This window comes from Coturnix japonica, chromosome 1, assembly GCF_054131305.1.
Source record: "Coturnix japonica strain WE chromosome 1, WE-NBRP24, whole genome shotgun sequence".
Lineage (NCBI taxonomy): Eukaryota > Metazoa > Chordata > Aves > Galliformes > Phasianidae > Coturnix > Coturnix japonica.
Window position 1 is genome coordinate 58,224,335 of NC_140663.1, and position 24,382 is coordinate 58,248,716.

A 24,382-nucleotide genomic window follows, 5' to 3' on the forward strand; every position below is an offset into this window, starting at 1 on the left:
CCACAACAATCACTGTTCAGTACAGTAAACAACGGACAATTTTGACACCTGCAGCATTCATGGGATAACTTGTTTTTCTTGCTTTAAATATAAGCCTGAGACACTAAGAAGCTCAAAAAGGAATAGGTATTCTGTTTCAGGCAATGGTTTCAGGTAATCACCTTCTCAGTTACACTGCAATCCTGTGGAAAGGTGCAGTAAGGATAAAATACGCACTTGTGCAGAAAATTCCCCCACTGTTTCATAATGCAAACTTCTATCTGTTTGATAACGCATCAAACTAGCTTGGCCTTTCTTGCTTCAAAACAGCTTTTCTTTCAGACCTCTACAGAATAGGAATGAATGAGTTAGGTTGGAGTGAGGACATCAACAAAGGTGATGTCCAGACACTGAGCCTCTGTGAGACCAGCTGGAGTGACATGAACCACAAGTTACCCATTCCTGAAGAGCCAGAGCTGTGAGGCCATGTGAACTACAGACACACACTTGCACCCACCCTTCCTTCTTTCAGCTTGAACTCCAGCTCCAAATCTAAGATGCTGCTAGAAAGAAAAGTGTTCCTGACTGTTGGCAGCCAGTCTTCAATGCAACTACAGTTTCTTGGCAACTCAAGAGAAAAACAGGAACAACCTCCTTGCCTGGGGGTGTGTGTTGTCCTCTGTCAGTACAGCTGGAAGGTGACTCTGAAGGCCGACCACTGCAGTCTAATGGCCCATGAAAACTGCTCCGCTGCACGTGCTGCAGGGAACCCACAACAGACAGGGTTCCTAAGAGGAGATGAGTATCAGAGATCATATAATCATAGAATGGCTTGGATTGGAAGGGAGCTTAAAACCCAAGCAGTGTCCACCCTCTGTCATGGGCAAAGCTGTCACCCAGCAGATCAGGCTGCCCAGGGCTCTGTCCAGCCCAGCCTCATGTGCCTTCAGGGATGGGGAACCCAAAACCTCTCTGGAGGGAAGTAAAACATTCCGTGTCCAAAACATTCCATGTTCCACGTTGGGATTTTACATTCTCCATGCTTGAAAAAAAAAATAGCCTGTCTTGATTAACAATATTCAATTTGAAAAACTGGCAGTTCATGATTATTTAGAAAAGATCATGGTACATCAACACTGTGAATTCATCTCAACTGTATTGATTTCCCTCTTCTCTCTGTTCATTGTCATTACTACACAATCTGTTTCAGCAACCTGTATTGAAAAATACAGCACAGGAGGAGTCACTTTAAGTTTCTAGTGTGAAACAAGTCCACAGGAAGAAATAAATTGGCTGTCAGTGTGGAAACTAGCTCACTCTTTGGTGAGATTTTTTTCAGCTCAAAACCAACTCTTTTGTTACATGATGATGTGTGCAAACTTCTATAATCTCACTCTGTCAAGAGATGGAGCAAATCAGATAATAGGAGGGTTCTTGTAGTAAAGCATGTAGAAAATTGCCTGCTTTCAGTATCGTCTGTACGTGAGCTGTTTTGCATTGTTTGTGCAATGAAGGGCAGCAATCTTATAAGAGAATTAATAGTTGTGAAATGGTCAACCACAGATTCAAACAACTGCTGAAACATACTTTTCTCGTAGAGAAATAAGCCACAAAGACAAGTGAAACAAAACACATACAAGTTGATTATTAATAACCAATTTAATTAAAAAAAAAAAAAAGTGGATCACTTCCTTTTAACCAAGCAGTGGGCAGCTGATCTAATTAAATGCTGAGGACCAGGTACTTGGCAAAGACATCAGTAAAGATATGTAGCTCAGGGTCCTGCCAGCCCAGCTAATGCAGCATCTGTGTTATCAGTGGGAATGGACCTAGGACATTTCCATATACAGCTAATCTTTCAAGGGCTATGATGTCCCATTCTATATCACTGAATATAACCAACTCTGTGGACAAATAGTGGCCAGGAAGCAGGGCCTGGTTGAAGAAATGAAGAATCAATTCACTGGCTTTACTCTTCTGTAGTGCCATCTATGATGTGTTTGAAGGAGAATGGAGAAAATTTGTACCCAGCTCCCACATAGAATTTGTTCTGGAACTCCACCCTGGGGAGGAAGCAGAGAGAAACATCAGTGCCACTTCGAGTAAACAGCACCTGCATACAGTTGAGAGGCCAAAACATAGTACTGGTGGAAAAAGGAAGGCCATGAGAGCTGGTGGTTTCCAAGACAAGAATGTAGTCTCCTTCCAGTGCCAATTGGGAGACACAGACAGCCCTGGGGAGCAACTCAGCACTCATTAGCTCTGACTTTCCTTACGTCAACCTGGAAATGCTCCTCAAGAGATCAGCTGGCAGGACTTTGTATGCTTGCTAAACTTCTAGCAGCTCTGAAAGTAGGATAGCCACATGCTGGAGCTGGGATCTATGGTGTGAAAGCAGCGCAGTGCTGACTAGCATACTTCTCACCCTCCTTGCACAATAACAAGCAACTCCACCACAGTTTGCTATGGTGGCCACAGATCAGGCTCATGGAGGGTGCCAAGTTTTAGTGATGGTGAGGGAGAGTTTGTTACTTTGGTCTTGCTTTACATGTTATCATGCAGGTGAAGGTGGCCTAGGAGGCACTGCTCATTAACCGGGAAAAGCTGAAGGCTTCCATTTGCTATATGTGCCCACCGCCCTCATAGCTTCACAAGGATGGGTCACTTCACAGTGCAGCCCAGAAATGTAGCAGGGAGCTCTGACCTCCCTTCCAGGCAAGACCTCCCTCTCTGTTGGTCATGGGTGTCCAAACACGTGTGAGTCAACATGGCACAGTTGGTGCGGCCACCGCTGTTCCTACAGCCCCATCCCTCCCAGGGAGAGCTTGTGGAAAAGCACCAGCAGAAAACACAACCTACCAGTGCAGGCGTAAGGCATGCAGAAAGGCCGACAAACCCTCCATGACGAGCAGGATGGCTACCGTCAGCACTGCAAAAGCAGCAAAGATGATGAAGACCACAATGAGGCCTACCCAGCTGCTGTTGCTTAAACCATTGTGCATTACCATCGTCCAGAGAACTTCTGACAATTCTGCAAAAGGAAATGACAAGAAAACAGTGCTGAGAAACAGCCATGGACAGACACAGCACTCGCTGCGTTCCATTTCTCCTATCTAGGTGAGGTGGCTTAAAATGTCAACCCTGTTAGTTAGTAGATAGTGGTTGTGCATGGCCACATTCCCCTCCTTGATGAGAGGGGAAGGAAAATGCATGCAGGTTATTTTCCATTGCTCCTCTTCGCTGTGTTGGAAGATAAGTGTGCTGTTTTGGCTTGGCTTTATGTCCCCAAGACCACACAAGCACATTACCAGGTCCATTGTTACCCTGATACAATAAAGTCATCAATTTAATTTGCACATCTTTAACATGACAGCTGAGCTCTATGCAGAGCCTTACAGAACTGCTTGCTGCTAAATCCCAGTGAAAGTGATCTATTGACATAGTCAATACATTTGCAGATGAGGTTTCAAGCTGTACTGATTGATGCCAGCAAAGACCCACAGGACACAGAGACAAGTAATTCCCATTTGGTCCCCAGACCATTTCTCCTGGAGTGTCACAAGGAAGCTGTGATGGGGGAAAAAAAACAACGAAAAGACAATTGGTTGGTCTCACCCAAGCCAAAGCAGGCTGTTTTAAATGTTTAGGTAGCCAGCATGCTTCTTAAAGATTTTTTTTTCCTACACAACTGTACATCAACATTCACATTACTGGTGTATCTGATGTGCTTGGCCATCAGGACCTGGTATTCTTAACCTAGTTACTCCAGTTACCCAGGATTGATTCAGAACCAAGAAATTTTTCTTTTCTGATACAGGCAAAGAAAGGACTTAGACCAGCTCTTCTCCATCCAGATACTCCAGCCACCAGTACAGCCTTGTTTTCCATTTCATCAGTCATTCCATGATGAGGTTCTCAGGCCATATCCAGACTATAAATTCAATAACCTGTTATTTTAGGCAACAACATATGTGAGGGATCTCTTTGTAACTCATGCCCTCAGGAAAAATACTCCTTTCAATACCCTTTTACAAGGCTGCAAAGGAACATAATGAATTTCCAGGCAGATTTTTGACACAATGCTTATGACCACCCTTATCTTTGCTCTTTAGTTGGTTTATTTCATTTAGATACCTGTCCTCTATGCGAATCTTATGCATGTTAGATTCCATTCAACTTCTGCTACATTTATTTCTGTGCCAAGAACTACTGCTTACTCCATCAATCCATGGTGTATGCCCTCCCTTCTGTTTTGTCCTTCTATGTATGTACCCAGCTCTTCAGGACAAGCACAACTCCTAGCCAGAGGTAGCACAGCAATATTAACAAAAAACATTTCACAAAAATTAGAGTAGTTGAAATTGCAGCCAGAGAGAATTTCTAGTATTTGGGAATTTGTTTTTATCTTAAATCAAGATAAAAGACATGGAGACGTAAGTGCGTTTTCCATGACATATGAGGTTCCACTATACATTGCTGGAAAAAAATCCTAGTGAAGAAGGAAACATCCAAGAGTGCTTGAACTGAAACTTTGTCTTTTTCTGAACAATAACGAATGATCTTTTACAAGTTTTTGTCATTCATCTGCATAACATAAGGCTACAGCAAGTGCCCCCTGGCATGTGCAGCTATAGTACCAATACTGAAATTACCTTTCTGGACAGGAGCACCCCTTTGGGTTGCACCTCCTTCACAGCCTCATGCCATGAGGACTCTTCCAGACGTACAGCTAAGGAATAGCATGGAAAATGGACCCTGGCTAGGAAATGCAGTGAGGAGGTCCCTGACATCAGCCTTTGGGAATCACCACTAAAAAACAGCTAAGTCCATCACAAAACACTTGGATTTATCTGAAGAAAAATACTCTGAGTTGCAAACATCTACCAGGAGAACTTTGATTTAGTGGGGAAATCTCAGCAGTAATCAAACACCATGATAATTGCTTCAGCAATTCAATGGTCAGCATGGAATCGCTGGTGAGGTAGCTAACAGGTCGTCACTCACGTGCGTGGGCTAAGCTCAGCGCCCAGAGCCGCAGGTAGGATGCTGTGTTGGAAATGCAGCCAAGGCAGTATTCAATGGTATGGATAGCTTGGTGGACAAATGTGTCTCCAAAGTTGAACTAAAACAACAGAAAACCAAACAATTTTTTTTCTTACTTCAGCATTTCCCTATGAACATTCCACCAAAGACTGTTCATATTCCTCCATTTCCCTACTATTTCGTGAGCAACAAAAAGATGTTATCCAAAGGAAAAGTCTACACTGAAACATGTCAATTATCTATGTCCTTTCCATACATTCTCCTCCGAGGAAATACAGTTCTAGTGAAAAACAAATGCTCAGAAAACAGCTCATATTCCAGTTTTATAACTTCAAATCTGGAGTAAGATGGGAACCCAATTGCTCCCAGTCTTCATGATTTCCTACAGAGGCAGAAATTCTTATATAAAGTAGGTGTTTCCAGGCTATCTGTGTATTGGCATATGCCTTGTGGGAGATATCACTGAATAAGCAATTCTTCTAAGACTGTGAAGATTCCCTTCTCATTCAGCCATATGCACACCCAATATTGCTGGTACTTCAAACTGTTACAAACACTTTTGTCACTTTTTTTTTAGTGTTGCTGCATATTGCAGAAGCCCTTGACAGTACATGCCAAAGAAAGATTTTTCTCCTTAGCCAACACTGCAGGCTGCCAACTTTTAAGTGCTTCTTTGCAATTTAAAAGAAGGAAAAACTGCTGACTCTTGAGGAAGCCTTGACCTTCTCTGGGTGCAATGTGGAAGTGAAACAACTCCCTGGGGAAATGAAAGCTCGAGGTTTGCAAGAATGCCTACCCTCACCAGACAAAACATAAGGAAAAATTTAAAGGAGTTTCTTCTATTAAAATTCAGAGCCTACTCTGTTTGGAAATACAAACTGTTGCAACAGAATGTCTTAGTAGCTTGTTAAAAAGAAGGGCTGGCAACTCTGCAAAAAACCTTCTGTTTGGCTTTGTGTCTCATACTACTGATTGAATAATTCCTTCTGTTTGCATTTTCTTACCTCTTCTTCATCATCATCGTGACCCCCACCATGGTCTGCCTGGGAAGCTTTCTTGGTGTGATTGGTCTCTGGGGCATCTACTTCATTTTCTCCCACAGTGTTTCCTGGGTGAGCCTGAGACCGAATCTTTCAGAAACAAAATGTAATGTGGTTTTTATACCATGCTAAAGCAGACCATGGCACAGAACTTCATCACTAATCTCTTGACAGGTAACATGTGAAGAACTGTATCATGAGTATGAATACAATTTCAACAGCAGTCTGTTATCATTGACCACAAAAACAGAGTATTCCTACTGAATGGCTAGAAGCAATAGTAAAAATTTCCATTCTAGAGCATTTTTCAGTGACCCTAAATAATTTAGAGCTACTTTCTTGTGTCACAATACATCTTTTAATGCTCACAAATCAAAGAACCATCACTTTTGGTAAATGAGAAAATCAAGGCATATTAAGGCTGATCTTTTCAGTTATATAGCTACAAACCAAAGATACTATCATAAAGTGAAAGGGAAAATGAGCCTGAAAGGATCGGATGACTTAAGGAAGGTCACAAAGGTACTCAGATACAGTAAGAAGTACAATGCAGAACTCTAGGTTCATTTTGAATCAATGAAAGCCTCATCTCAGAGATGACAGCATAAGAATAGCCCTACATCGTATGCCTATAATAGTCCTATTATGCAGCATAACAAAATACTGACTTCACAGTTTCTGTCAGGTTCTGCTTTGTCATTCTTTATAGCTTCCAATGGGTTTCATGGGCAAAGTCTCATGATAACACATTGTTTCCTACCACAGAAGTAATCTTTGTCACATCTGCTTTATCTTTGGTTTACCTGAATGTCAGCAGAGAGAACAGACTGTTGTAAACATATAAATCTGGGTAAATGTAAGATGTGATCAGACAGCTAACATATGAAAATCAGGAATAGAAATAGAGGGGCAGCATAGGAGGTGGGGAAAAGCTGTCAGATGTTGCTAGCATAAAAGCAGGAGCTGGAGTCAGCTATGTCAAGCTTTCATTGAAATCCCAGAAGAATGACAAAACAAGGAATTGCAGTGCAGCAGCAAGGCTGCAAATGTCTCCCAGGGACCTGCCTTTCAGTTATAGGTCAGAAGTGACTGAGTTGGAAAGGTCGCATAGCACAACTGGAATCTCTTTCTTCCAATAGAAACATCTGTGCCCTATAAAAGGTACTCCAGGCACTACTTCCCACTATAAAGAGAAGTAAATCCTGACAGACAAGTAAAGTCCTGTTAGCGTAATAAAGGAGAGAATTAATGAGCAACCCAGAGACTGCAGCTGCTGCAATTACATACTAAGGAGCTGGGTGAACCTCAGAGCCCAGGGGAAGGAGGGCTTTGTTAATGGGAAGGCAGTCACACAGGGATAAAGCATTTATGAATAGCTTTTAAATAAAGCCTTTTCTATAAGTAATGTTGGTCTCTCAGAGAACAAGGTTGTCAAAGATGCCCTGATCGTAGAGAGCAGCCAGCCTGGTTTGTGAGTGAGGCATGCAGGCCTTTGCCCTCTTATTGGCTTTTCTGGTCCTTCAATCCTTCTAAAACTCCTCTAGTTTTGGATATTACATTTGGAAGATCTTGGTGTCACTCTTCTCCCAATAAAAAAAAGTATAGCCTTCTGAGCAAAAGCTCCTGCTTCCTATTTAGATGGCTCAGTCAAATGTCCATTCTTTAAAACACTGTCTGAAATTTATGGAGAATGTCTGAGATAAGAAGAAAGCAAAATTAGTTCACTACAAACACTTCTGGAGGTCTGATGCCTCAGCTTTGCCTTTGACATCCTGAACCCCCTTTCATGGCCCACATCTCTCACCATGCGTTGTGCTTTCTGGTGGTTGGCTCGGAGGATGAAAGGTTTAATTAGCAGCATCCAGGGAACAGCAATCAGAGCAAATATGACCAGAAAACTCTGCACTTCTCTCTAAAAGAAAAGAAAACAGAAGAACAAAATGTCATTTTTACTTCCTTTAGCCAACTGAATTTATGGTAAGAAACTTGATACTATAAAATGATTTTGTTTTACTTAATGGATACACTACTCAAATTGGTTGAGTCTCCTCTGCATATGATTATATGAAAATAAATATATGCTGCTTAAAGCTCCAAAAAACGCTGCCAGCTGGAGATGGTTGGAGAATTGGAGATGAAAAGCTTTCATGTAATTGAAAAAGTGGAATTTGCCAAAACCCAATGTTACGTACTTGAACCTGGCTCACCAATGGCCCAAGTGAGTATCCTAACCACTGGGTGAGGTAATGAGTCTGCCTTGCTCTGATCAAAGCAAAAATACTGCTGTAAGGGCCAAGCCATTCAAGTCTTCCCATGGAGAGCAGAGAATCCAGGATCTGATTTCCAACTCCAGAAGGGAATGAAATTCCCATATCTTTGATAAAACATTGCCCCCACCAGTATATCAGTAGAAGGTGTCCTTGTTGCAATGTGCCACTCCTATTTCTGTCCTAACGTAAACGTTTGTACTCTAAAACCAAATCAATATGACACAACACAAACCTACAACTTTTACATCTTATTTTTTTTTAAAGATGGCTCAGTCCCCTGGTCACTTAATGGCTGCTTTCATACAGTCATTGCATTCAGACTATGCAGAGGACTTATGCAGAGTTACTAGCTCCCTGTTTGGAGCAACAAGAGATAACTTTAAAAGAAGTTTTCTCTCAGTGGAGGCTTTTTTGTCTTCTCTGTGTGGGTTGTTCTTGTGCATATGTGTGTGTGGTGGTAGTGGTGGGTGTTTTGTTTGTTGTTTTTTAAGTGAACTCCCCAGAGAAGGTACTTTTGAAAAAAAAAGCTGCCACAAATCCTCAGGTTATTTCTATTTTTTTTTTAGCTGAAAACACAGTTTTCATGTTTCCCAGAGAAGAAAAAAAAAGAATAGATCATCAAGGAAAGGAGACATTTGTTTTATCTCCAGGATGTATCAAAACTCCATGACAGCACTTCTGCAATAGTGAGCATTGACTGTCTATTCAACTTTTTATTCTTTTTTTCCCCGAAGTATTTTAAATCGTATCATCATCTTAGCAAGGATGACACTAACAATGAGGTTTCCTCTGCAGCTCTGATAGTTTCACTCTCCTACCCGTCTACAAGGCCAACAAGAATATCAGAAGAACAAACTTCTCCTCTGTAACTGGCCCTTGTAGTTGAGGCTCTGAGTATTTCCCCCATTTTTGTGCCCACCCTCCATACATCCACTGCAAATTCACAAGAAGCTGCAGTGGATTCAGTCTTCTTGCTGCATACCTGGTGCAGATATAGTGGAGCATTAGAAGCATCACTGTAATTAAACAGAAACATATTGATGAAGTGGATGAGAATGCTCGGTGCGCTCTGTGATGAGTGGACATCAAAATGACACCATTTGAAAATAATCATGAAGACAAGGTAGCCAAAGAGACATATAATGAAGATCATCTCTGGAATGAACTGCAGGATAATGTTTATGTATTTCTTGAAGTAACTGGAAAGGACAAGAAAAAATAGCTACAGTTAATACAGTATTAGTATGAAGTTGGACCCAAGCATGACAAATTTGCTTGTGTGTGTATACTATCTAGTCCTGGGAAAATCACATTAGAAACATACTACTGTTACCAGATAAAAAGGACTCTTTAATGGCAGTACCTATGAATGAAAGCCAGTATTAAAATACAAAACCTTTTCCATACTTATTATCTTCAGGTTCTTGTGCTCAACCCATCCGTGTCTGAGCATCTCAAAAGATTAACGTATTTAAATAAAAAACTATTTTCAAAAAAGGAAAAAAAAATAGAAAAAAGCAAATTTACGAAGCATTGTAAGCTGAGGAAAGTCAGAACAAGGTGTAGAAGGCAATTCTGCGCAGTTCTCTCATCTTCAAACACTTTCTATCCTTTTGATCACTACAAACCTTCGATCTATGGAGAGTTTCTCAAGATAGTGGTTTCAATCCCTCCACCCTACTTCCAATTCTCCATTTTGTTGTAGAATACAGAGGGAGAGGAATAGACATGCACATACACGGATCCTAACCAAAGGCCCACTGAGTCAGAAGGAAGAGATGTACACACAGCGCAAGGTATCAGAAACAGACTTACATGTGGTTAAAGAGACTGAGTATCACCCCAAAAATCATATGCACAATCCCAATCACAACTGACATCTTCATCTTGTAGGAGTTCAGAAAAGTGAGCTTGTTCGATGCAATGTTCCAGATCTTTGGGAAAAGGTGCAAAGAGAGACAGAATAAGATTTTCAGGTTATGTTTCAATAACAGATTTGTGGAAGTCATTCTTTTAATTACATCAATTTACTCCTACCTGTACTAGTAAGAAGACTAGGCAACAGAAATCTAGATGTTATTTATAATGCATCTCACTCTGCCAAACTCCTCATCTAAAAGGTGTAATGCTTAATTTTCATTTAACAGAGGAAGTTACCAGGGAGTGAAAACAATGTATTAACCTCATTTCATTCCTCCAGAAATTGATGCCAAGGCTAGTAACAAATCCTTGCCATTTTCAGTGTCATTCCTTGCTTCTAGGATTAGACATCACCATCAGTGGGGGAAGAAACACGAGAAGACTCCTCCTGTTGCTAGAGGAATTTGTTCAGCATTCACCAGAGAAATAAGAACACAGCATGTTCTAACTTTTCTTTGAAAACAAAAATGAAGCTCTTTTCAACTCACTGGCCATGGAGACCAGATTATTGCCTGTCTCTCTGTTGTTCCTCCCCCACCTTCAATGCTTCCAGCCTCTCAAACGAGCAGCAGCCAGGTTGAAAGAGGGACTAGCCATGATTAACCTAAATTAGGTGTCTGAGAGATTTACAGAAAATTCACCTGCCTCTGACATGACTTCCTGAACTGCACTGCCCGCATCGTGGGCTGAGCTTCACAGCTGGATTTGTGAAAAAGTTACAGCAAGGTCAGTTCCTCCATAAACCATGGGAAGCCCATGCGTCTTTGTGTGACCGACAGACATGAGAGCGCATCCAGCAGAGCAGAGGTTAAATGGCTAATATTAAAGTTGAAATGGGAAAGCCTGAGGTTACCAACTGCATTTTAGTATGTGGTAAAGAGAGAACAGAGAAAGAAAAGGGAAATAAGAGAAACAACCTGGCTTTCAAGGTCAGGTTAGATGGGACTATGGGCAGCCTAATCTGGTGGGTGGCAGCCCCCCTGCAGGGGATCGGACAAGCATCACTACCAATGTGTAAATAGGCAAAGAGCAAGAAGTGAAGAACATGGCTTCAGGAGAGACAGCGGGAAGCTACAGATGTACCTAATGTATAGAAACAGGAATGAAATCCGAATGATCTTAGAGCAATTTAATGTAATTACTGGATCTATTCCAAATGGGTATGGATTTCCAGAGTAGACCCCTGGGACTGCCGGATCCAACTGCAGCACTGTGTTGTCGAGAAGCACTTCCTTACTACAAGAGAAAAGTGAAATAACTTTTGCAGCTTAATTTCACCATTTAAACCTATAGTATATTTACATGTGATGTGCTGAGAACTACCACATTACACCTCCTACCAACTCCAATATTTCTCTGAACTGTTACCCTGAGTTTGTGTGCATGTGTGTGCAGAATTGGGTCCTACACAATGACAGTCTTCCACCACCCTGATAATTCTCTATGCATAAGCCCCTGACATCAGTGTCTGAACAAGCAGGCTTGTTCCCAGGGGTACTACCTCTCCATTTCAATGGTGAGTTTATCTGCATGTGCCAGACAAAACCTCTGATTCACTGTCACTGTCTTTTCAAGCTTATGTGCTCAGTTTGGTGTCTTTTCACTTCTTTCCCACATTTAGCCACTTACTTCCAAGTGTTATTTTTAAACATGGGGACAATGTGCCAGGAAGAGCCGAAGATGTTGAATGATTTGGAGAAGCAGTCATTGTAGATGAAGCCAGTATACATGGAAAATATGCCCATGAGCAGGATCAGATAGCGCCCACTGAAAAAAGTGTTCCAGATCTGCAGGGGAAGGAGGCAGCACTGGTAAACATACACATGTTGGACACCCCTTTTATCAAATGGATCAACAAGCCTTTTTCCAGGCTGATTCGGTCCATCAGCTTGCTGGTACTTGCCTCATTATTGCTCTTCTGGGCCAGGAGGCTCTCCTCATTAATGACCATCCAGAGAGCAAAGCCCAGCATGACAGCACCATGGCCACAGTCCCCAAACATCACCGCAAAAAGGAAGGGGAAGGTAATGATAGTGTAAGGAGCTGCAGAAAGGAAAACATTATAAGCTCAGCTCCTCCTAAAGAAGAGGAACTCATCTGAGAAGCAGCTCTCCCCACCAAGCCATCCTGCACAGCTGCTGTCCTTAAGAAATCCTTAATCTCTCCTCTATTCACCAACCACATCTACTGCAGAACTAGCTTTCCCACTAGAAAGTCTTTCCAACTTCACCTTCCATGCAGTTTTAGCCTTCATTTTGGCCCACCATTTAAAAAAAGCCATAATGTGCAGACAGTTGCATCCTTCTTTGTAACAGAAAAATTCATTTGAAGGTTACTGTCATGTTTCTCAGTCTTCTGTGATTAAACAGACTAAGTTTATTCAGTTCACTCCCATAGACTCTCCTGTCTGAGTTTCTCTTCATTCTCGATGGTTTCCCTGGAATTCTCTACAGTTGTTGCACACTTTTCTCAGGTGCTTTTGGCTTCTTTGCCTCAACACAATAAGCTTAATTCATTTTCCTGTGAGGTTACTCTTTTCCTTAGGGCTGCCACCTCACCATTCTTCCATTTGTACCATTCATTCTTCCTGCTGGAAGAAACCACTGGAGACTTAGGGGCCAAATTCTATACCTTGGAAAATCCATGCTTGCACACCGGGCAGGACCAATTTTTGCCAGTGAAAAATACCGTTCACATTTCTAATTGCATTTTAGCCTGGTGACAGAACTCAAAGCCTTCACTTTGGCTTTGGCAAGCCTGGCACAGGTAGCCAAGTGTTTCTCACCTGGGTTCATCTCCCTGTAGTTGCCCACACCGTATGCATCCACAATGTTCTGAAATCCAGCTGTGAACTTGTTAGTCCTGTTGAAGGTGGGTGGTGCCATCCTGGTGTGTATGGTGGTCAGGATAGGGGCGATGGTAGAGCCACTTCTCTCCTGCAAACCCAGTGACAAGAGTAAGCACAGTCAGGGTGGCTACAAGGGAGGAACTGGTGCTGCAGCACCAAAGTCTTTGTTCAGACATGCACAGGCAACAACATGAATGTTGGACTCAAGAGTTATGTCTTAACCCTTTTTCTCGTACCCAGATTTTCCCAATTTCTATGCTATTGATTTGTTCAGTGGAAGCTGTCAGCACTGCTGGCTCCTGTGGGTCGATCAGAAACCTGCTAAGATTTAGTGCTGACCTTAAATTCCCTGAGGCCAAGCAATCATGCAACAACCTCAACTTTAATTAAAGAACAGAAAAATTAATTTAAAAATGATTTTAAAAAACCACACAAACAGAAAATGGAGTCCAGCATCACAGTAGCAGACAGAAGCCTGAACATATGCTCAACATATGAGCAGTGTGATTTGGGTGAGGGCACTTGTCTCTTACCATTCCCTGATGGAGTGCTCTTTTTATCCTGCCAGCATCAGCTACTGGGAACCAGATCTCTGCAATGACACACTGCTGGGTGACATCAATGTTACAGCAATTCAGGATGTGGTAGATGGCCTTGATTTTCTTTACCTTGATCTCCCAGGACCACATGTTGGCTGCTGCCTCATGCAGCAGCCGCTGGCGGTGAGACTCAGTTTGGGTTATCACCTGTAACACAGCACAGGCAGTGCTGAAGATGGGAAGCAGCAGGTAGTATGGTCTATTATGTTGTAAACACTTACTGTGTTTAAATCCTCAATCCTTGTGTTCACTCCATCAAGCATTTCTCGGCGCTCAGTGGCAGACTCTGGACAGGGATACACTGTGGCACGAAATCTAGCCATGGGAAGAGAGACAAGAGAAGACAGACCATTTATCTCATTATCTCTCTCAGCTGCTACAAGGTATGTGTTATTACACAGCAGTGCTCTGCACTAACATCATCTATCTCCCTAATAACCACAATAGTAGAATTGTTTGAGTTGGAAGGAACCATTACATGTTATCTAGCCTGACTCCCCTGCACTGAATGGGGACACACGCAGCTTGATCAGATGCTCAGAATCTCTCCAGCCTAACCTTGAGTGTTTCCAGGGACCATCCACCACCTCTCTGAGCAGTTCCAGTAAAAAACTCATACCTTAAATCCAGCCTAAATCTCTCCTCTTTTAGTTTGTAACCATTTCCCCTCGTCCTTTCACAACAGACCTGCTAAAGAGTCTGTTCTTACAGCCCTCCTTTGGATACTGAAAGGATACCATGCTTAAAAGCCCGTGGGAGTTTCTTGGCCTACGAGGAGGCAAGAAAACATAACGCAGGCAGAGGTAGCCCTATTAACAGAGCAGCCAACAGATGTCCCTCTTGCACTGAGGCTGGAACAATCCCGGGTCAATGCCTTGCACTACCCTCCCTCAGTCACTGGGGGAAGGCAGAGCCAAACTCCTATTTCACAGCAGGCAAACGCCCTTCGTGCATGCAGTCTGTGTGAGTAAATCCTGTGTGCAGGATAAAACAAAAGGAGGATGGCCATGAGGCTGGCTCTTGAATCCCGGTCCGTCTGTATCGCCAGACAGCTTGCGAGGATAGGTGCTTTTGTAAGCTTATCTCCAAGACCACGTTGGGGAGATGCAGCTGGTTTAGCAAGGTATAATAAGGACTGGTGTGGGCTCCCTTTGTGTGAGTGAGGTCTTGTCTCCATGCAGGTGTTGTGTACTATTTCACCTATGGTATGCAACATGACCACCCCTAGTATGCTAATGTAAGAGCACTGCGGTCCTGCAGCGGGACTGTGCTGAGAGAGGGTCACAGAAGGCAGCCTTTGTGCAAGTGTGGCAAATGGAAGGAGATAGAACAGGGTCATTGGAGTTACCTCTGTTATGGAGACAAAAACATGCATGCTCTTTGTACAGATATGCATTGCTTCTGGCTTCATCTGAGCACAGAATACATCACCACCTGCTCTCCGAGGTCAGTTCCAGCACACACGCAAGTGAGGACAGTAGCAAATTGAACAAAACTCAAAGAAGTTTCCTAGAGATAAGCCCAGAGCTGCATGCAATGACAGCACACACCCTTCCACTCCACTTCCAGGACTGAAGCTTTGCTCACCCAACACCTGGCACTCCTTTCCAAAGGTTATTCACCCCTGCTAATTATTCCCATCTTCTCCTTCTTCACAGCTCTTAGTTCATCTTTAATAAGGATTTTTAATCAAACTTGAAAGCTTATACCTCCATGCTGTGGAGTTCACCATTCCCAGTAATGTTACTGCGGCAGTGTTGCTTTGATCTTTTAACAGCCATTTTGCATACCGAGTATCAGGTTTGCCCTAATGGCACAGACATCTCTGAAAGCTCCTGGAGAATTCAGCAGGGAATCCTTAGACTGATAAATCTAGTTTAGTATTCACACGAGCACTGAGGCAGCTGCAAGAAAAGGAGGAAAAGAAAATTTCTTACATTTTCCTCCTCCCTTCTCCTCTAGACCTTCCACTAATAAATCTGTGCATGGACTTAATGCTCGTGAAATTGGCAGACTAATGTTACCAATTAGAGTCAAGCAGACACTACAGGCGTAACCTGAGGCACACCGCTTTGCAAACAAATCTTAGCCTACCTTGCAGGAGACTGGCTTCTATCAGTCCTGTAGTTTCTGCAGGGTGTTTATCTGTCATGAACAATGACTTAGTGCTAAGCAGAAATGTCCTGCAGAGGCTGGAATGACACGGCCGTCTGCTTTAGGTATTATTAACCCTGCCTTAAAGATGAGCCAGGCCAAAATGTCTCGACCTGTGTATCAGGGATGGCTGATGGTCACGGAGCAGAAATGGAGAGGCATGGAATAGATATATTTTAAAAGCTTAAACTCAGCAAGACATATATACAGGTATATTAGCAAGCAAAAAATTGGAAAATAGGAAGAAAAGGCATAAAGGAGGATTTCAAGTGTAGCCTGGTTTGGTGGCAGTAAATGAAAACCAGCATGGTAGTGCTGCAAAGGGCATCCCTGTGAATTTCTATTCAGAGAATCATAGAATCACAGAATATCCCAACATGGAAGGGTCCCATGAGGATCATCATGTCCAACCCTTGTCTCCACACAGCACCACCCAAAAATCAGACCCTATGTCTGAGAGCATTGTCCCAGTGCTCCTTGAATTCTGGCAGCTCAGGGCTGTGCCCACTGCCCTGGGCATTCTGTTCCATGCCCACCGCCCTCTGGTGCAGAACCATTCCTTTTACATCTAACCTGAACTTCACCCATCTCCTTGATAGAACCTCCCTGCTCTTAGGGGTGTACATTTCCTTTCAGTTAGAAAAGCTGAGAGAAACTGGTCTAAGTTCCTCTTTGCGAAGCTACCACCACATCCAGCTCATGACAGCAAGTTGGCATGTTGTGGCCACGTTGTGCAAGGATCTGCCCACGCTGCCAGCACCCTGCTGCGGAGGGCTGTGCTTCCCATTTGGAAGATTCTGGGTTCAATCAGCAACAAAAATGCTGACAGGCATCATATGGCCTGTTCTCAAAGATGGCAGGCAGCAGGCTAATCCTGCGCAGTGGGGAGGGCAAAACTCCCTCCTTTTCTGAGGTTCAGGATCACATAGGAGAGGCTGAGTCTCCCTGAACTCTCCAGGCCCCTGTAGCTGCTTTTTCATTGGAGGTGGACATGAGACTGATTTGGAGCGAAGTCAGTGCTCCTGATGCTCTGAACGAACCCAGGAGGCAAGGAAAGGCCTTCCTGAGGGCAGAAGCTGGGCAAGAGCAATTGTTAGCTCCTTCCCCGTGAGCTTCTGCAGGCTGTAGGCACTTGGCTGCCCTGCTAGGCCTTGGGTTTATGTCTTGGACGGATCCTGTGACAGCCGACAGATCCCCTCATCAATTCTGATTTACACTGCAACAAAGCCCATCGCTCACCAGTGTTATGAAAGAGTAACAAAATATTCAACCTGAATTATCCTTTCAAGGTGCTCGATGGGGTGGAAACAAGTCATGCTGTATGAAGCTTTCATTTCTCTTCTGGGCTCTGTCTCTGATTACACGGATATTGCCCAGAGGTCTTGGAAAGGAGAGTGAGTAAACTACAGCATCATCTTTTCATGCTGAAGTGCAGGAAGGTTTGAGAGCAGCTTGCAGCTTGGGAATTAGCATGTTCTGAGTGCCTGGGCTGCGGGAGCTGCTTTGGCCCCTGGTTTTCAGGGTAAGGATGCTGAGTATTTCTTAAAAAGCTCTCCCCTTTTAAGATACGCCAAGTTAAGAATCCCACAATCAGAGTTCCTACTATCTCTCTCTAAGTCACCTTGGAAAATTTAGAATTTCGATTTCCAGGCGTCAAGGTGATGTATATCTCTTCGGATTAAGAGCAGCAGAAGCGAGAAGCAGGAGGGAGTTCACTGGCTCTGCTGACAGCTCCCAGCCCTGCCAGCCCACACCAACCAGCAAAAACCTCCGTGTGAGTCCTGCCCAGCTGCTTACCCGTCACAAATCTTCTTGATTTTTTGTTTGAGCTGCTCTCCCTGATAGAAGATAATGAACACATTCTTTTTCACCTCTTCTCTCTGCAATGCAATTCAAGCAGAATTTAAAGCACTCGTGGCAAAGGATCAGGTGCAGAGAAGGTGCTGTTTCCCTAAGGTTGCCTCTTCAGTTTGTTTTCTTTTCCCCCAGCCCTAGTTTTTCAGCAGCAGTGTTTCCCCCATATGCTGTTTCAGGGACCAGCCAAGGGGCAGAGGGGCAGGGACAGGAGGTGTGGGGCACGAGGCTCACTCTGAAGCCACTGTGGGAGTTGACCCTGTGTGGTCATAGCCCACTGCCCTGGTGGCCCCCGTAACACAGCCACCCCCCCTCGCTAGGGCTCATCTTAGACAGGCAGGGCAGAGAAACAACCTCAGCGATGGCACAAGTGGAAAGTGGCAGCAAATAAACCTCTCACCCTCAGGCTCTCCTACTTTCCTCTACAGGCTGCCCTCAAGCATTGCAGCACAGCCAGGGTACTGTTTTGGTTTCTGCAGGCCACAGGCATGTGCAGAGGCAGGGAGGAGTGGAAGCAAGAGGGTACCCACCGTCACAGGGTCCTCCAGTGGGGTATCCATCTCAGTGTACCTCAGATATATGTTTCCCCTGCAGGCTCGCCACAGCAAACGCTCAAAGGTTATCATCCTTTCCCTCTTTATAACCCCTGCTGTGAATCTAAGAAGAGTTAAAAGATGATAGATAAATAAATTACAAGCCCATCCTAAGACTTCTAGGAGCTGTAGCACATTCAGATTTGCAATCTCTTTCAGTGCAGTGTGGGTGGGAGGCCTGATCCAGAGGGGTTGTCACCAATACACACCCCAGCTTGGCAGCCGCAGCAGAAGGGGTGGTCCTCAGCTCCAGCAGGCCAGATGTGTCTTCACTGAAGAAATCATCTGGCAGATTGGTTTCTGCCTGGAAAATATCCATTTTATAAACAACTCTAAGTTTGCCATTTGAAAACTATTCTCATATCTTTCTCCTGGCATGTTTTGTGTTCCCCCTGAATCTTCCCCTCCTCCTCTCTGAAAGTAATGCCTCCTATTTTATTTTTTTGGCCCACAACGTTAGAGGTGGAGGTTGGTGGGATGGTAGTGGATGCTGAACCTTCCCACCAATATTCCATTACATTCTGTAGCTGTGTGACAGATGGCAGCAGAGGGGCAGTCTGGCAAAATGACATCTGACACCGAAATGCCTATGAAGAAAAGTTAAGTCACTGAATTACAGAATCACAGAATCACAGAATGACCCGGGTTGGAAGGGACCTCAAGGATCATGCAGTGGCCTAGCAGGGCCACCAAACATACACCTTTACTAGATCAGGTTGCCCAGAGCCCTGTCCAACCTGGTCTTGAACACCTCCAAGGATCGGGCATCCACAACCTCCCTGGGCAGCTCCAATTACTCCAAGAGGAAAAAATGGCACCCACTGACACTTGCTGAACATTAATGGGAGACCAAACAGTGGACGTGAACACAGTGAGGCAGTGGGTGATGCACATCAGCAGTGGTGGCAGTGACAGCGTGTCACTATGGATCTTCTCCATAGCCACTGAAAATGTGCAGCTACTGCCTGTGTTGGAAAACAGTGTTTTGTAGCTGAGAATTTGCTCTATCAAATAATGTTATTGTGTTCTTTATATCTGTTGTAATTTTCACAGAAATAAATAGGAGGCATTACTTTCAGACCGAACTACACGTCTCACTGATTTGTATTGAAGATCACTGCGATTTGCTTAAAAGCCAAAAACAGCAACACAGAACATATCAAAGTGTCCACACTTTTAGGAATCCACACCTCTATGGGAAGAGCAAAGAGGTCTCTCACCTCAAAGAAGTCCTGAGTTTTCTTCAGCAGATGCTTGAGTTCCGTCAGCTCAAGGAAGTTCTGCTTCAGAGTTTGCTGATTCTGGTTGGCTTCCAGCAGCTCAGCCTCAAGTTTCTCCAGCACTGTCTGTTTAGGAGCCAAGAGCATCCATAAAGAGCTCAGAAGCAGCCCAGTGTACCGTTACCAGGCTGATATTAAATCTTGAACAATAGTTTGTTGTTTCTTCTTCTTATTTATTTATTTATTTATTTATTTCCCCAACAAGGGAATATAGAACTATTCAATAAGCCTTTTTAGTAAGCACTGAGTTCGCAGAAAGATAATAATTATGGTCAATGACTCATTTTCCCATTGCCACATTCCCTGTTGTATGCTTTGTCCTGTTCAGGCATTAAAGCCAGAATTCCCCCTCTCAAAGCACAGGCAGGTAAGTGGGTAGGTGTACCTCCATATCAATCATTTCCCGAGGCAGGGGGGTCTCTGTGTGCTTCTCTAGTTTGACTATCTCCACAACATCTTCCATTTCGTTTTCCAGAAAACCTGCAAGGAGAGGACACATCTATCTTGATACAGGGTCATCGCTGCTTCATCACCCTGGTCACCAGCTGCTGCTAAGCCCGCTATCAGGACCAAGGCATCACAATGCTGTTTGTGTGTTAACCATTTTCCCCCAGCTTGAAGCACAGCACAGTGTTAGGAGACAGGTTGCCTGGACTGAGACTTATGCCCAGCACCTCAGATGATTATTCTGGTTTTACACGTGCTAATTATCCTCCTTTCAGTTTCGTTAACTGTTCTCAAAACAGGGGCAAAAATTTATAGCCTATGCGGGGTGAAGTGTTAATTAGCTGATGCAGGAAAAATACTTTCAGGGTCTCAGATGAAAATACCACCATTTTGCCTCTAGTCCTGCTTCACGGTGTGTGAGCACTTAACACAGACATAAATCCCACACTGCCAGTTGCTGGAGGGCTGGCTGCCTTTGACAAGCGTTTACTTACGCAGAATCCTCTCCAAGGATTCACACCTTCTCACTTCATTCACAAACTTTCTCTGGAAGCTGTTCACGTTCGCATTCAGCTGAAGACAGGAGGAAAAACAGGCCTGAGGGTGAAGGCTGAGCACCACCGCACTCATTTTAAACATCAGCAGAGAACAAATGCCTCTGGTGCAGGAGGATGTCTTAAAGGCTCTTAATGGCAAGGCAGTACTATTTCTGTGTATTAGGGCATCATGGCTTCACCAGTCTAGTGAGCTCTCATAGAGAGTCCCACATTCTCTGCTGGTGGAAGTTGCGGTCCTAAGGGTGTGCAGAGGGTGTGCAGTTCACTGGGTGGGAATGGGGGGTGGGTGCTGCCTCATAAAATCAGAGAATCATTGATGTTGGAAAAGACCTCCAAGTTCATCTAGTCCAAATGTCAACCCATCCACCAGCATGACACCTGACTTTCTGATCATCTGTGTGTGTTCATGGTCTCCCCATGGGCTCTTTGACTGCTCTGCAGGGGTGACATTCACCACTTCTTTCCCCAAGTGCACATCCTGGAGAACAACCAGCCTGCCTACCAGGCACCACTCACATCTCTGAACTGGACCAGGCCCAGTTCTCCAAGCTCGGCCACGCAGCAGTAGGCAGCCTCCACTTGCAGGAAGAGCTGCATCAGGCTCATCTCCTCGCTCCGAAAGACAGAGGCCATTTTGGCTGGCCTCCTCTTGCCCAAGCGTCCGTGGGGGCCTCAGCTGCTGTGTGTTCTTCCTCACCCAGGGAGGTACAGAAGGTGCCGAGTGCTGTGGGAACATTGGGATCACTGAATCATAGTATCAATAGAATGGCTTGGTTTGAAGAGACCTCAAAGATTATCTAGTTGCAATCCCTCTGCCACACGTAGGGTTATCAACCAATATATCAGGCACTAGATCAAGGTAGGTTAGGGCCCTATCCAGCCTGGCCTTGAACATCCCCAGGGAGGGGGTATCCACAGCTTCTCAGGGCTGGAGGCTAACACAATGCTGCCCAGCACATCCTTCATAAAGGTTTCTTCTACTGCTGAAAACAGGAGACTCCTCAGGCACACAAAGCTGCATCCCACCAGCACAGGGATGGATAACAGGGTGCTGGATGCAGCATGGAGGAGGGGAGCCACCAGTCTCCTAAAGCAGATACTAATCAAATACTGGGCCTTGTTCTCTGCTGGGCCAAAAATGCTTCAGACCGCTGTACTCAGACCCTTGTGAAGGGTTCAGTTTCTCTTTGTCTACCAGAATGCAGAGCAAAAGACTCATTAACGGCACCTTGCAGTTATACTGCAATTAGAAAGATGCCAAACTGGTTTCTATCACTGGAACTGGTGGTGTGAACATAGCATCGCAAAAACGTCTGGAGCGTGTTATATGAGAGTGGGGAGGAGCACTTTATTTAAATTAAAACAAACTTTAAGACTGAAAAAACATTTTCTCCCCATAAGGGACTGTTCTCAAAATGAGAAAAACGACATACCATGCATTTCACATTAGTTCCTTTCTCCTCTATGCTTCCCATTATTTACCTCAGGTAGCTTGAACATACATATTGCCTGTAGTCATTCTTGCACAAAATTAACTAATTTACTTGCACAAACACAGTAATTATTATTGCCCAAAGAAAAACATGCAAGTAGCTACACTTCATGCATGCATTTAATTTTGAGAATTCAGTAGCAAACATACATCTTCTAAATAGCAAACATACATCTTCCACATAGCAAACAAAAATCCCAACACAACTTCACTTGTACTTGTTGACAGGGATAGGAAGCCAAGTTATCTCAACCTCTCTTTCAACCTTCCTTCCTTACAGTTTTGTGTGGGTTATAATTATATTTTTTTATATAATGCAGGAAGGTCTTAAACACATTAAAGCACTTTGTAGGGTGTTAGAGGCTAAGAGGAGCACCATAGTCACCAGTCTGTGTTTGCTCAACTGCCCTGCGAGTTTTCCTTGTCTTACTCCATTCATTCGCTACGTGATTTAAGGTGTTGAAAATAAGGTATACAAAACAAACAGTTAAAATAAAACTTGTCTTGTGCCAGCTGCAGTGGGTCGAATAAGGGAATAACTATTGAAAATGCCTTGGCATTTCCAACAAAATGGAATTTTCACAGGAAAAAGACCCCAAAGCTGCACCCACACCCACACTATTCACTCAACATCAACAATTCCATAGCTCTGATTTTCAAGTAATTGAAAAGATCATCAAAATGTTTCCCACCTTAACTTCTTTTAGGCTGAAAAGCATGAAGAGAATATAAACTGGCTGTTAACTTCCACTGAGAAAACATTAACTCTTTAGAACTGAACTATCAAAACTCAAACCTATATCTGAAATGTTTTAATTTGAGCTACTTCTCTTTTGTGATCAGTCAGGGAAAGATTCCAAGGTTCAACCACTCTTGATTTAGAATGAAAGAGGTAAAAGGCAAATAAGAAAAGAATGCTCTTTTCAGCCTATTTCCTCCAGTTTGGAGGATGGCAGAGCACTCTCCCTCCACCCTGTGGGTACAGGGAGCTTTCCAAAGAGCCGCTCTCAGATACGCCTCTCTCATCATTCCCCACCCCAACTGCTTTTTGCTTTGGCAAGATAACAGTTAACAGAAAGTCACTCACGTTTCCTCTGCTTGCTCTTTTCCAGCGATGTTACGGGGCATGAATGCACGCCAGGCTGCAGGCACACTGCTGTGTGTCGTGAAGGTGCTGCACTGCACCCTTGTCCCTGTGTCCCGTGGATGGCTGTGGCTACGGGGCTCAGCTGGGAGCAGCAGGTTGTTCCTGCTGAGCTCTGTGCTGGTCTGGACCAGAGAAGGGAAGGCTTCTCATGGCCTGGGGTGGCCCAGACCCGGTGCTTTCTGGCTGGGTCCCCACCTCCCCATGTGTGTTGGGACTAACAACACACGGTGCCTGAAAACGAGCCAGAGCCTTTGAAACCTGCTGCACGCTGGGATCTATAGACCAATAACAGGTGATTTGCAGTGCTGGGCGCAGCGTTTGCGATCAGGGAGGTGGAAAAACTGCTGTGTTATTTCTTGCTGTGTTTCCTCAAAGAAGAGAGGAACACAAGTGCAAGGGGCTGTGCCAGAAGTGCTCTATTAGATAGGGGCAGCAAGGAGAGAAGGAACAGGATTCTCACTGCTGGGAATACTGAGTGCTGCATGCAGGAGAAAGATGGCTTTACAGCCTTTCTCCTGTTCTGGAGAGAAGTGCTGCTCTTCCCAATCCAGTGGCACAGCTGATGGCTTCATCCCATTAAATAAGGGTGGTCGTGTCACTGCTAAGTACAACATCCATAGGGAATCCTGCTCAAAGGAAATGCATGGCTACGCCTAAGTTGCAAAGTGTCCTTTAAAGCAATGTTTTCTCTCAGCCAGGCTTCTGTAGGTTCCCAGCAGCCCTGACACAAGCAGGGTACAGAGTGTCCAATGGAACAATTCTGCTGGCTGGGAACAATAGCGAGTTTTGTAGCACAGAGCTTTCCATTCTAAAGCAGCAAGGAGTGGCCCTGCCCACTCGGCCAGCGGCTGGGAGATGGCTCGTGCTGGTTTCTGAAACATGCTGCCTCAAGCTGAGTGACCCAAAATGAACATATAAAACCTATCAGAGCAAGCTGTACTACCCTGGTCATGCGACCCGGCTGGCTGAGCAGCGATAGAACACAGGGCACAGGGATAAAGCTCTCCTCACAGTCTCACAGTCTCACAGTCTCCTACTCTTTCCCCCCTCTTTGCATGCAGAGGAGAGAAGCAGAAAGTATCTCCTATTTCATGCCTTTGGCACTGAGAAGTATGAACATTATTTGATAATAATCTCATTATTGGAGACCAGATTATTA

The 24,382-nt window shown here is 44.2% G+C and overlaps 1 protein-coding gene across 3 annotated transcripts; it reads right to left on the reverse strand.

The window, feature by feature from the left end:
- Window positions 1-1,604: 1,604 nt before the first annotated feature.
- ATP6V0A4 (ATPase H+ transporting V0 subunit a4) lies at window positions 1,605-23,617 on the reverse strand. Of its 3 annotated transcripts, XM_015867176.3 has the most exons (21): window positions 23,164-23,617; window positions 21,101-21,308; window positions 20,522-20,600; window positions 19,966-20,060; window positions 19,521-19,646; window positions 18,510-18,604; window positions 18,238-18,364; window positions 17,651-17,733; window positions 13,921-14,014; window positions 13,634-13,846; window positions 13,038-13,188; window positions 12,156-12,295; window positions 11,882-12,039; window positions 11,395-11,488; window positions 10,148-10,266; window positions 9,315-9,531; window positions 7,867-7,974; window positions 6,027-6,152; window positions 4,984-5,101; window positions 2,839-3,010; window positions 1,605-2,042 (listed from the first exon to the last, which is right to left on the reverse strand). In XM_015867176.3, exons 2-21 carry the CDS (start codon window positions 21,215-21,217, stop codon window positions 1,949-1,951), a joined length of 2,526 nt encoding a protein of 841 aa, XP_015722662.2. In that variant the 5' UTR covers window positions 21,218-21,308; window positions 23,164-23,617; the 3' UTR covers window positions 1,605-1,948. The 3 variants fall into 3 exon arrangements, 2 of the variants coding, with proteins under 2 accessions (XP_015722662.2, XP_085397302.1); XR_001556162.3 differs by lacking the exon at window positions 4,984-5,101; XM_085541176.1 differs by lacking the exons at window positions 17,651-17,733; window positions 18,510-18,604; window positions 19,521-19,646; ... (2 more) ...; window positions 21,101-21,308; window positions 23,164-23,617 and having other exon boundaries at window positions 18,238-18,335.
- Between the last annotated feature and the right edge of the window lie 765 nt (window positions 23,618-24,382).